Source organism: Barbatula barbatula (assembly GCF_947034865.1).
Source record: "Barbatula barbatula genome assembly, chromosome: 20".
In the NCBI taxonomy this organism is placed as follows: Eukaryota; Metazoa; Chordata; class Actinopteri; order Cypriniformes; family Nemacheilidae; genus Barbatula; species Barbatula barbatula.
Window position 1 is genome coordinate 8,008,938 of NC_136783.1, and position 13,169 is coordinate 8,022,106.

At 37.5% G+C, this 13,169-nt stretch overlaps 2 protein-coding genes across 4 annotated transcripts; both read left to right on the top strand.

Moving 5' to 3' along the window:
* Window positions 1-516: 516 nt before the first annotated feature.
* On the top strand, window positions 517-5,282 carry ctns (cystinosin, lysosomal cystine transporter). Its single transcript, XM_079482677.1, has 10 exons — window positions 517-829; window positions 936-1,008; window positions 1,117-1,204; window positions 2,283-2,386; window positions 3,117-3,254; window positions 3,338-3,437; window positions 3,618-3,737; window positions 3,816-3,986; window positions 4,263-4,380; window positions 4,737-5,282. The coding sequence occupies exons 1-10, from the start codon at window positions 772-774 to the stop codon at window positions 4,880-4,882; spliced, it is 1,116 nt and encodes a 371-aa protein (XP_079338803.1). The 5' UTR covers window positions 517-771; the 3' UTR covers window positions 4,883-5,282.
* Window positions 5,283-5,407: 125 nt separating this feature from the next.
* Window positions 5,408-12,945, top strand: ranbp3a (RAN binding protein 3a). Of its 3 annotated transcripts, none has more exons than XM_079483576.1 (18): window positions 5,408-5,493; window positions 6,581-6,663; window positions 6,881-6,936; window positions 7,034-7,067; window positions 7,150-7,236; window positions 7,744-7,815; window positions 7,924-7,989; window positions 8,141-8,233; window positions 8,314-8,417; window positions 8,911-9,021; window positions 9,130-9,206; window positions 9,307-9,382; window positions 9,484-9,589; window positions 9,682-9,806; window positions 9,893-10,013; window positions 10,594-10,736; window positions 10,821-10,992; window positions 11,971-12,945. In XM_079483576.1, exons 2-18 carry the CDS (start codon window positions 6,588-6,590, stop codon window positions 12,018-12,020), a joined length of 1,569 nt encoding a protein of 522 aa, XP_079339702.1. In that variant the 5' UTR covers window positions 5,408-5,493; window positions 6,581-6,587; the 3' UTR covers window positions 12,021-12,945. The 3 variants fall into 3 exon arrangements, with proteins under 3 accessions (XP_079339702.1, XP_079339704.1, XP_079339703.1); XM_079483578.1 differs by having other exon boundaries at window positions 6,609-6,663; XM_079483577.1 differs by having other exon boundaries at window positions 5,442-5,517.
* The last annotated feature ends 224 nt before the right edge of the window (window positions 12,946-13,169 follow it).

A 13,169-nucleotide genomic window follows, 5' to 3' on the forward strand; every position in this document is an offset into this window, starting at 1 on the left:
ACTATCCCTTTAACATATGCACATTTTCTTAAAACAATTGCTTAAAATTCTCAATTCATCAGGCAATAATAAATATTTATATAAAATATTTATATTTAATGTGTCAACAAAGCAGTTTACTTAAATTGCCTGAGCCTGACATGGCTATGGTTTTGATAACAATGATTGAAAATGCAACAAGCTGCACTATTTTTGTTATGGTATACATTTATTTCAATAGTACAGTTGTTCATAAACATCTGTGGGATATTAATTACAAGAGACAATTGATCTGTAAATAAATTACAGAACAATATCAGTATCAATACAAAAAATAAAAATGTCTAAAGTTCTATTTTACAGCACATTGGGCAAAAATACAAATATAAACAGTCCTTTAATCCCCTTCATTTGTGAAAATCCAGATATACCTAAGAACAACTGCTTAACAATCGCTCTCGCGATATTTTGACGTCATACGCCGATCAAACTGCGCAGCGCCGCAATCGATCCAGCTAGTTTTATATGTCAGCTGACGTTTATCACCTGATCCTGTATGCGGAAGGAAGGATTATAGATTTCCTCTTTTAGTTTCCTCTTTTAATCCACTGAATTCTCATTGTTTTATATCCACAAACATTATTTTAGAGTGACAGTTGCAGATCTGCAATTTATCTACGCTTACTTTCAGCGGTCGTCGGGTGTTTTCACTTTCTTTATATCGGTTCTGTTGACTCATGTCTGTAAACATGACTAGTTATACACATGTAAGTTCAAGAATATGACATCAAGATGAAGAAGGTACTGTATCTTTTAACGCTGATTATTTCTGTGGGCTCGACGTTTGGTGGTGAGTAAAATGTTATTCATATCAATAAACATGGCACAAAGATAAACAGTGAATTTGAGTATTGTATCAATATTCATAAATAACTTTACAATGTTTGCCGACGCAGAAGTGACAATTAAAGCGCCAGCAACAGTTGATCTACAGGAAACGTCCTCGCAAAGCATCACTATTACGTTAAGGTATGATAATCTGAATGAATGGCTTTAATTTAAAATCCAAAAACGATAATCCGAACGATGTAGTCATCATGAATCATTTTTATATCATCCACTTGTTTTCTTTGACAGTTCGCGGCTGAACACATCTGTAACAGTTTATTTTAACGTCACATTTAAATCCAGAAATGTCTCCTCAATAATTCAACTACCAGATGAGGTATGTGCACTTTATACAGGAAGGATTTGATCACATTTTATGTTGGATTTACATAAAAAACGACATGGATTGCTCATAATAAAGTTAAGTTTACTCGCATGTAATTTGTCGAATTGCCCCATTCATGTTTGATAAACAAGCATAGGTTTTTATGTCTGATTTATACTCTCAAATATTTTTTGTTATTGTAACATAAAATGTTAATTTATCTTTTCCAAGATATTAAAGGGAATGTCGTTCAATAACCGATCTTCGGAACACAAATTAAAAGATGAAGACTTGACGTTTTCTGACCTCCCACCCTCATAGACAGCCATGCAACCTACACTTAAAGCACATAAAGTTATCATTAAAATAGTCCATGTGCATACAGTGCTTCAACCTTATTTTTATGTAGCCATGAAAATACCTTTTGTTTGCAGTAAAACAAAAATACGTCCTTATTCGACAATTTCCTCCATGTCAGTCTTCAGTGGGATGCAATAAGAGCATACAACAGTTGAGGTCTAAGGGTGGCTATTTAAAGATGCTAAAAATATAAAGTTTTAATTGATTTTAAATTGTGTTTATAGTATATGGTCACAACATAAATGGCAAAGTGACATTTGTTTTATTCTCTAGTTTTGTCAAAGCTCAAAGGAGATACAGCAAACATTGATAACATGAGTTATCAGAATGAATATTTTGTTGATCCTCGTATGTTTCTCACCACTGCAGTTGTTCTCTAGGGTTATGACTCAGCTTTACACATGTGTTTTGTATCATATTTTTTGCCAAGCTTTCTTAACCTCAAAGCTGAGCTTCAGTTAACACTCCAAGCCCAACTTTGCAACACACATACAACATTTTCAATACATCTTTAGAAATATTTGAATGAACTACAAAGTTGGGTGTCAAATAGCCAGGAAGATCTTCTATTTAACCTACATGATTCTTTTTACATTCTTTGCATGTTTTCAGGAATATTTATATAAAGGGATGTTTTACAGATTAATTGTTAATTTGAGTGTGACAAATATTCCCCTTGTGTATTTAAGCAAGGGCACATGGCTACATTAGTCTCTGTGATCTTTGACAGGTTGTCGTGCCACGAGGAAACACATCTGTATCTTTTGAAGTGAAAGCAAAGGGAGTCGGTCAGGTCACAGTTAACCTTTACAGCAATGACTCGCGTGTTAAAAGGTACGTTGTTCATTGAATTCTGTTAATCTGTGTTTAGATGATCAAAATGTTAAATAAAAAAGTGATCTGGTGTGTCATTTATTTTCAGCCACATGAGATTTTCAGGCATAAACAATATGGTTAAAAGCATTTCAGTTGAACATTTGCATCACCGTGTTGCAAAACAGGTTCTGTAGATGTACTTAACTGTGTGCGTGTGTAAACGGAAGAGATGTATTCAGTGTCCTTAAAATAACAGCTAGAGGGGCCGTCACTCTCACATCCTCACCTAAGCACATTTTCTAGTCAACACCATCCTAACGCTTTGTATTAACATGTCTTTTTATGACAGTAGATTAGGGATTTTCTACCTTGATTGGTCTGCGACCCAGTTTTATATGCCAAAATTTTCCAAACACCACCCAAGTAATATATCAAGCTTTAGGATCTCACAGGTGCAGGGCTCAAGAAGAAGAACACATTTTACTGTTTAGTTGCTTTCATTATTATTCACTCTGCTGCGCCTCGGTTTTTATGGCATTTTTTCACACTCGCATCATGAAACGCTGTGCCAGTTTAAAAGTAGTTTACCGGTTTAAAAGAGCTTGCCGGTTACACTGAGTTCAACTCCATTTCTAGGTCACATTTTTGGTTGTTAAAACCTTTCTAAATACCAATCAGATAGAATTTAAGAACCTCTGCTGTTGATGTCTGAACTGTTCAGGCATTTAAAACAATCTTTTATTTTCAGCTTCGAAACTCGGATTAGGTTTTTGATCGTCAGGAGCAAAATTCTCTTCATCTTTAACCAGATTATTGGCTGGATTTACTTCCTGGCCTGGTCTGTGTCATTCTACCCACAGGCATATGAGAACTGGAAACGACGCAGGTGACGATCATTTTTATTTGAGACATACCTGAAGGAATGAATATAAATGTATTTGATAAATAACACTTTTTTTGGTCACACAGTGTGGTGGGCCTCAGTTTTGATTTCATCAGTCTCAACCTGACTGGATTCATTGCTTACAGCGTTTTCAATGTTGGTCTGTTCTGGGTGCCATATATACAGGTGAGAACACCTGTCTATCTGTCGACTTTGGTCATGTGGTGAGGTGGTGAACGGTCTAATGCAGAATAAAATAGCCTATTAATATGACCAGAGTCACGTGTTTTGAAAGGCAGCAGGCTTTTAGAACCGAAAACGTTCATGATCTAAACTGAATAAATGAACCGTGAACACACTTTACAGGAGGAATTCTTGAAGAAAGATCCCAATGGAGTCATTCCTGTTGACGCCAATGATGTGTTCTTCAGTCTTCATGCTGTACTTCTCACTCTCGTCTATATTTGCCAGTGTGCCATCTATGAGGTAAAAATGAACCATGTCATGCTTTACTTTAGCATCGCTTTTTAAACCTTCCTAACCTTTGTGCTTTATATCTTTTAGAGAGGTGATCAAAAGGTGTCCAAAGTGGCCATTGGGTTGTTGGTGATTGGCTGGACCTTTGCGTTTGTCTCCCTCTTTGTTGCCGTGGCACAGAAGATCACCTGGCTGGATTATCTGTACTACTTCTCCTATATTAAACTGGGTGTCACACTTGTAAAATACATTCCACAGGTAATGCAATGCACGAAAAACGATTCATGTGAAAGACAACATGATATGGCATTTGCCACCATAGATATGTAGACCACCTTGTTAGTTTAGCAATTATAATGTTTGGATCAAATTTGGTAACATTTTATACTCTTCATGCGTATACTGTGAATACTGCGGAATGGACTGTGTACTTGCATAGTAAGATCAGGGACATTTGACAGATTGAAAGTGATATGCCAATATAATAAACTTGAAGTGCTCTAAATATCATAAACATACTGTCATATTTTTCAGGCTTATATGAACTACCTTAGAAAGAGCACAGAGGGATGGAGCATCGGCAACGTTCTACTGGACTTCACCGGCGGCAGCTTTAGTTTGATTCAGATGTTCCTTCAGGCCTTTAACAATGGTGAGACAACACAAACTCGTAGTAGTTAACCCATTAACTTTCATATACTGAATTTAACAATTGGACCGAAGGAAGGATATCACTAAGGCATCGCTGCGCCATTTGCAGTAACGGCAAGTCAGTGCTAGTTGCTGTACATCTGAACATGTCTGCAGATTTAGTCAAAGGATGTTAACATGTTAGATGTTTAAACCTGACTTTCGAAGATATTTCATAGTGCTTCACAGCTCAAATCTGAATAATGAACAGCCAAGTTTGTTGTTTCCTGAATGACTTAAAAGTTGGGTTCTCAATGGGTGATGCCCAGTTTAAGGAAGTCTTTCCAAGTTTCATTTGTTCATGTGTTTTCTTTACAGATAAATGGAGGTTTATATTTGGGGACCCTACAAAGTTTGGATTGGGCGTGTTCTCCATCTTTTTTGATATTGTGTTTATAATACAGCATTACTGTCTGTATGGGAACAGAGATCCACCGTATCAAGATTTAAATGATCGGAAATAGATCATCAGCACCTCACTTGCCTTAAACCATGGTTTTTGTTTACACGTTTTGATAAGGTGTGAATGATCTTAAAACTTAAATAATCTATTAAAGGGAATTACGAACTTTCACTAAAAGCCTTTTTAAAGTGAGAGATATAACTCATAGGTTTGTAAGTTTGTATGGTAGCCATAAATTAATACAGTTTTTTCTAAATAGTTGGAGCTGGTACAATGAAATGAATTGTATAAACACTATAATGTAAGCTGGTCCTTTTGACTTTTTGTCACATTTTGAATGAAAAATAAACTGCAATGAGAGGAATCATCTGACTTGATGCCTTGATTGTTTTACACTATTTCCATGAAATTTTACACTAAATGTTTTTCCAGAATGCAAAATAAAAACATATAAATGAGTGACGTCTTGTTCACGCAAGATCGTTATTATAGAGCATTTATATTTAAGTAGAAAATGTATTGCCTGCACAAAGAAGTCCGTCTGTCTGTACAAAGAAAATAAAAACATGAAATGTGCTATACGCTCGACGGTCGCGTGGCGTCGCTGTGAATATCAGCGCAGAGGATTGTGGGTAATGAGCGGAAGGAAGATGGCGGAGTTGACAGCCGATGGTAACTGGTAGCAGAAACACAAATGTGAACTCATTACGTGTTTTATACTTGCAATGAATGATGTTGTGTAGAACGCGTGTGTTCGGATTTGAGGGAATGTGTGTGTTTGTGTATCGTGTTGAGTTTAATCGTGGAGTGTTAGCGCAGCATCTAAACTCACTGGGGTAACGGAGATCCGTGACGTGCACACACTGCAAACTTAGCTTTGTATGTTATTGTTCACTTTTATAAATTGTGTCATTATTTACTCGTGTCGTACACCCATTTTGTGATCGTTGAGACGAAAGCGCTCATCTTTAGAAATGTGTTTTTTTTTGCGATGTAAGTAAATTGGGATCTCTTCTCAAACTTCTAAAACGTCCACACGACACATTCCGTCTATTGCAGGTGCCCTACATATATACAAATGGATTTGGGGTAGAAAAGTCAAATGAAATGAGTTTTTGATATTTTTACGCATTCACGAAAGTGTCTTGTTGCCATAACAACCGGGATGCGACAGCAAAAAGATCAAATTAAAACAAGAAAAACATATATATGAATCACATTTTGCATTGTTTTAAATGTATAAAAATAACCGATTATTTTTTGTGTTTCTACACCAAAATCGATCGTTTACCTTTAAAACAGTTGAACTATACAACATGTGCAGTTCTTTTACAAAGTTTTGTGCGCTTTTGAGGCTTGAGAAGACTATCCCCATTCACTCCCACTGTAACCATAAACAAGATCAAGAAAATCCATCAAGGTATTGAACGACACGAGGGTGAGTAAATAATGACATTTTGTGTGTGTGAACAAGGTAAAGTGCATCATTTTATGCAGCTTGCTTATATATTATGAAAACCGATATATTTATTGTGCATAATAATAAAGGAGCAGAGCCATGTTGTTTGCAAATGATCTAGAAGAAGAACCCATTCATCTTTGAGCATGTGACCCCGGTGTGAATTATTGAAAGAGAAATGCACCCTCGGTTTAACCGAATATAACATATGTGCTGTGCCGTTGCACAAGTATCCTTTATTTTTATGTTCTTCAACTAATAATAATAATAATAACGCATTTGTCACCATATTTTGTGAAGGTTTCTGATGGTCATACATTATTCAGAGGAGGTTGATATCATCTTGAGGAAAAACACAGACAGCAGCATGGCAGATGAGAATGGTTAGTGATATTTATTTTTATAAAAACAGAAGTGCTGATACCTTGGCTCATTTTTGATTCAAGTTAAATGTAACATATTTGCTTGTGCTTTGAATTAAAAATGTATCCTATTCACCTATTCTTGAACTTTATTAATGTTGTAATTTGTTAAAATGATGCTTTTGTTTAGAAATGTATCAAATTATCTCGTAATGACAAAGTGTCTTTCATCTCACAGAGAGACCTGCTGTTGCTCCCCCTGTGTTTGTGTTCCAAGGGGATAAAGGACAAAAAGTAAGACGAACCTTTTGTGTGATTCAGTACTGTAGAATGAATCGTGCCGTACCGTTCAATCTGTCCATTGTTGAAATTGATTCTGAATTATTTCTAGAGGTCTGCAGAAGAATCAAGCTCAGATGGAGAAGGTGAGTCTTTAAGGCTACAGAAAGACTACTAAGTGTCTTTCTTAGTATCTTAGTTAATGTCTATATTGCTTTTTTGCCGCAGACTCTGATAAAGATGATGGCAGTTACTCCCATATTGCAAAAAGAGAAAGAACGTCAGTTTACGCACAATTCCCACCTGCAAATTCAGGTATTCCTGACATTCCTTGTACATGGATTACTCAGTTAGGTGGATTTAACAGTTGACGATATAACAAGATCATGAGTTGTTCTATTTTCAACCTAAATAAATAGAAAAAATAAGTGCATTGTTATTTAGGTAATTGTTTAAGATGATATCCGTAACTTTCGTTTGCAAAATAAACCAAAATCATTATTGAGCAAGTGCATCTCCTTATCTTACCCCTGTTGGCAACAGTAAGCCTATAATAATGATTTATGAATTCAGCCGTCAGGTATGAGTTTCCTGGAAATGCCATTTTGCTATAATTATACTTCAACAAAAGACTGTGATATAGAGGCAAACATTTTGGATTTTTATTTAAAAAAAAATTCTGTTCAAATAAATACAGTCTATATCCATACATACGGACCAATCAGAATCAAGTATTTCAGAGCGCTGTGCAGTTAACAGGTAGATAAGTAAATAAAATAGATAAAGGACTTCCTATTTGTATCACTTTTTCCCTCTTTGCAGTTTCTAAGAACAACGTTTTCATGCCGTCCAACTTCTGTCATTCACCAACCCCAAACTCTGACTCTGAACCTGGTGAGACTCACACATGTTACAACCCTGTATCAGCTCACACGTGTCAGTTCCATATCTGCAGTTGTGTCGCACCATTGATGTTGTCTCGATTTTTCCTTTGTTGATTAGAGGAGAAGACGGTGGGATTTCGCCTGAAGCCCCCAACGCTGATCCACGGCCAGGCACCAAGTGCTGGTGGGTCCCTGTCCTGACATCTGCTTTTAATAAACTTGTTTAATTGTCAAGCTTATGAACTTAAGACCCTCTCTGCTGACAGCCCGAGGGAAGCATTGCTGTCAGGCCTGGTGTTTTTGGAGTGAACATGCAGTTGATTCATTTCTTTCAGGTGTCCCCAGTCCTAAACCCAAAGAAGCCCAGCGCAGCATCCTGCGACCGCCTGTGCTGCAGCCCCCTCCACCCAAAACCCCCCCTCAGAGCGGTGAGTACATGACGTGCAAAACGGAACCACAGTTCAGTGTGTCAAATAATTATATTTAGTTTATTTCCACTTTAACACAGATCAGATCAACTGCTCAAATGGATTGAAGGAGTCCTCGGATGCAGGATGTGACAGTACCACAGACTCGTCTTCTGATGCTACGCAGGAAAACCAGCTGTCCTCTGTAAGCCACGATTCGAAAACATGTTTTCCAGTCTGTACTGTATCTCACAGTAGTTGACATCAATAACAAAATGTGCGTTTTAGGGTCACACTTCAAGTATATCAATTTCACTACAATAATGACAAACAGATGCTTGTTGACTTTATATTGGAAGTGACCTCTCTTAGCCATTTTTGCAGTGATTTGTTTTCACCACCTGGACCACATTCACACAATTGTCCAAGAGTCCCAGAGTGACCTTCATCACATTCATGTCTAACATGACATCTATAATCCAGTCGAACACAAATATCTTTTAATAATTGAGATCGAACGAATCACAGGTCAGATGAGTCTAGTACTTTAGCTTCCAGAAAAAAACAAGACATCTAGTTTTGTGTGGCTCACCTAGTCATTTTAGTTCAATCTCTTGAGACAAGAATACTGCAAAGTTGAACAAATTTAAGCAAAGTGACAAAATGTTTAACCCTAGTTTGACTTTTGTTCTTTCAAGATAAAAAGCAGCAAAACGTTTGGCGACAAAACGAGCGACACACATGAAGGACATAACGATCCAATCGAAACAACTTTTATATTTGGACAAAATATGAATGAAAGAGCCAAGGTTTGACTGACATTTACTTGTTGATGTCTTTAATAATTCAACACGTTAAAATGTTTTTCAGTTGTTTTGTCTTATTGTTGGTATATGTCTGCTTTTTTCTTGGGATAGATGTGTAGTCATTCACCTGAGTGTAACGATAAAAATTCTGAGGAAACAAATTACTTCTTGCAGTACATCACATGCAGGTACTGCAGTTGAAATGTTTATCCTGTTTTAATAGCATTATACAGGTCTCCGCAGGCAGAAAAATGTAACTAGTTTTGGCATGATTATTGTTTCCCATAGCACACAAAAAGCTGACGACAGCAGTGCCAACAGTGCAAAGTTTGTCTTCGGCCAGAACATGTCGGATCGTGTGTTGGTAAAGCAGTAATTCCTTTCTAGTCATTGACGTGTTCGTTGAGATTTGGCCCAGTTAAATTACAAATGATCAAATGCGTCAATCCCACCCTCATCTCTCAGGCACTGCCACAAATCAGCACAGAACCAGCAGGGGGCAGCAGAGAGATGGCAGAATCAGCCGTTGGCCTTTTCGTCCAGCTTCAGCAAGATGAGACTCAGGAGAAAGGTATGCACAAATGATTCATTTTGCCCTGGTGCAGAATGAAAACCTTGGTGAAAAAAATCTCATTTGTGTTTTGATTTTGTAATGTGATGCAGGTGAAAACGCAAAAGAGTCTCTGGAGGAGTCTGCAGCACGCCATGAAGCGCACAAACCCCAGAAGTGTTTGTTAGAGCGAGTGCAGGTGAAGACAGGAGAGGAGTGTGAGAGTAACGTGCTACAGGTGAGAGCAGCTCTCAGATCCCATCGTTACAGATCAGCGTGGTTAAGACATGCGGGATGATGGTGTGAGGCGTTGTGTATTTTCAGATGCAGTGCAAGTTGTTTATGTTTGAGATTGTCTCTCAGTCGTGGGTGGAGAGAGGATGTGGAGTGCTCCGACTGAATGATATGGCAGCCGCTGATTATGGCACCCTGCAGTCCAGACTGGGTACAACAAATTCACAATCTATTGCAAACTCGCAGTAAAGAGATAGTTCAGCCAAAAATGAACATTCCACACAAAAGAAGATTTTTGAAGGATGTTGGTAACTGGCCCGCGTTCACTTGCATTGGTTTTGTGTCCAAACAATAGAAGTGAATGGGGACAAGTACTGTTCAGTTACCAGCTTGGTAAAATATCTTCTTTTGGGTTCTGCGGACGAAAGAAAGTCATTAAGGTTTGGAATGACCTGAACGTGAGTAAATGATGACAGAATGTTCATTTTTGGGTGAACTATCCCTTTAAGGTCTGCTCTGTGCTGGTATTGAATGGCCATTTTTTCAGACTGAATATCCTCTTTTACTTAAAATGAACATTATAAACCGTAATAACATTCTAAATGTTAATATTCCAATCACAAATATATCTGCAGATTTCGGAACTAACACAAGGGGGAGCTAATGCTTCTGTTTGTCACCCAAGAAGACATCTGTTTTTTAGATACTAGTCTTAAATAAATAAGATTAGTTCATGTGCAATCTATCAGTAATGTTTTTCTTAGAGCTATGTTTGTGTTTGTGAGGTACAGTCATGCGCACTCAGGGAAGTCTTCGGGTGATTCTCAACACAAAAATCTGGCCTCAGATGCAGCTGGAGAAAGCCAGCGAGAAGAGTGTCAGAATAACCGCCATGGACACCGAGGAGCAAGGCGTCAAAGTCTTCCTCATATCTGTAAGAGTACACTTAATTCACTTTTCAATACCCCTTTCACCACCACAGGTTGGGTCGTAATTGTGGCCAGGTGTCTTTTCTCAGTCCAGCTCTAAGGACGCGACACAGCTGTTTGCGGCGTTACATCATCGTACCCTGGCCCTTCGGAACACCGGCGGGCAGGAGTCAGACGGACAGCCGGCTCTCCCTGAGGGCGAGGTCATCCGCTTCAGTGACGACGATGAGCCCCGCACGTCCCCTGCTACACCTGCATCAGGTGATCTTTCGTACCATTGTTAGTTGATAAGTTTGTTGCATTATGTTTTCATGTCTCCCGCTACTACAGATGCTCACGGTTCGCACAAAACGATGCTATTTGTATAGTTACCAAAGGTTCTGAAATAATTGTGCGTCAGTAGCCAGATTTACATTGGACTTACATAAGTGGCCCAGCCTGGACCAGATATACTAAATAAAAGTAACAACCATTTCCTTCAAATTAAACTGTGATATTGACCGTGAATTACAGTATGTCTGCACTATGCAAAACGATTCACATTATTCACAAAAAACAAACCAACAATGGACTAAATTTTAAATCATCCAAGAATACATTTGCTGTTATACCAAATTAACAACAAATACACATGGAGGAATTTTTTGGCATCACTCAAGACAGTTTCTGTATATCTCATGTTAATCTTCAGTACTTACAGAAGTGAATCGTACCCTTCAAATATCCGTCTTTAGTTTGATCACATTTATAAAAGACAAATACAGCTGTACGATTATTTCTGAAAACATACGACTCGTGGAGGGGGGAGGAACACAGCATGTGCTTAACACAGACATATGACTCCGTTTCACTTACCGTATGCGGTTCATGTCCGCTCTATCTAACAGTTACAATAATCTCCAAATCCAGCGTTATATCCACCGTTTATGTAACATTCATCACCTAAATGCAGTGAACAAACAAACAGCGTAACTTCACGAACGTAGTGCTTCTCACAAAGTACCATTCTGTCAAAGGTTCTTTAAAGAACCATCTCTTTCTTACTTTTTTATAATCTAAAGAACCTTTTGTGAAACAGAAAGGTTGTTCAGATGTTAAAGGTTCTTAATGGAACCATAAGGATCATATATGGCATGGAAGAACCTTTTAAAGCATCTTTTTTAAGAGTGTAGTTGGTGCTATATATGCACAAATATAAGAACACAACTATCCGTTTTAACTGGTTTGTTTTTTCATTAGGTAATCCAGAGGTAGGTGTGTGTCCAGTTACAGGGGACACAAAGTGCTAAATCTGCTGCTAATCTCTGTCCCACAATGCCACACTGCAACTCACAAAAAAGCGAACTATGCAGGTGTATCTCTCCAAGCTCCTGCGACTGTCCTGTACTCCTATCATCATTATTATTTTCTTTTATTTATTTCACTTTTAACAGCAAAAAAAACTTTTGAAGACTGTACACACACAACTCTCTCCGCATCATCACATTGATGAGAACGCATGATTCTTAGTGTTTTATTTAATGGGCTCATTATAATTCCAAAAGTGAACCGTTTCTTTCACATACTGTGTGTGCGCGCGTCTTGATCTGAGTGGAAACAGGAGGGAGAGGAGATGTTTATTTTCACTTTTCTGCTCCGTTCCACCTGCATCAGTGAAATCATCCCTCACTTCTCAGAATGACCTCAGTTAAATGATGGGATGTTAGAAGCATTCCTCTGCAGCTGTTACAGAATAAAACAGAGCAGGCGTTCATGCACTTATCTCCAGCTCTATAAATACATAAATGAGAAGCTGTGATTTGAGGTAGACCTTATTTATTTTGTTTTTGTAACATCACATTTCCCTTTTTTTGTCATGATGGTGTAACTGCTGGTTATATGAAGAGTAAACCTCACCTCTCGAACATGGAACTGTTGTATAAATACTACTGTAAATGATACTCTTCTTCTGAAAGACGGTAAATGCAATAGTGCTATTTCACACACAGTATATTTTTATGAACTTGTCCTGTATATTAAGAGTTAGAATTGTATATACATTTAGCATACAAGGTTTTATAGTCAAATTACATATTATAGACGTGAATTATTAATAATAATTATAGTTGAATGGGTTCTTTATTGTCTGTTACTGTAGCATTACAGATGTTTTGTGTATGGGAATGTAGTGATTTTCACCTCAAATAGTTTTGTTTACTGTGAAGCTTTTGTCACTACATGAGAAAACAATATGGTTGGTTTGTCCTTAAAAACATGATGTTTGCAAGTTTTAGCTATTTCTTGAGCGATATTATCAAAACATTATTTCAAAAAGGTAACACAAAGGTCAGGAGATGACCAGGTCATATTTTAACCCAAAGTCTAAAGAAAAACATATTAATAAATGATTAATTAACATAATTTATTAATATAATAACATGTCATAAATGATATGAAGC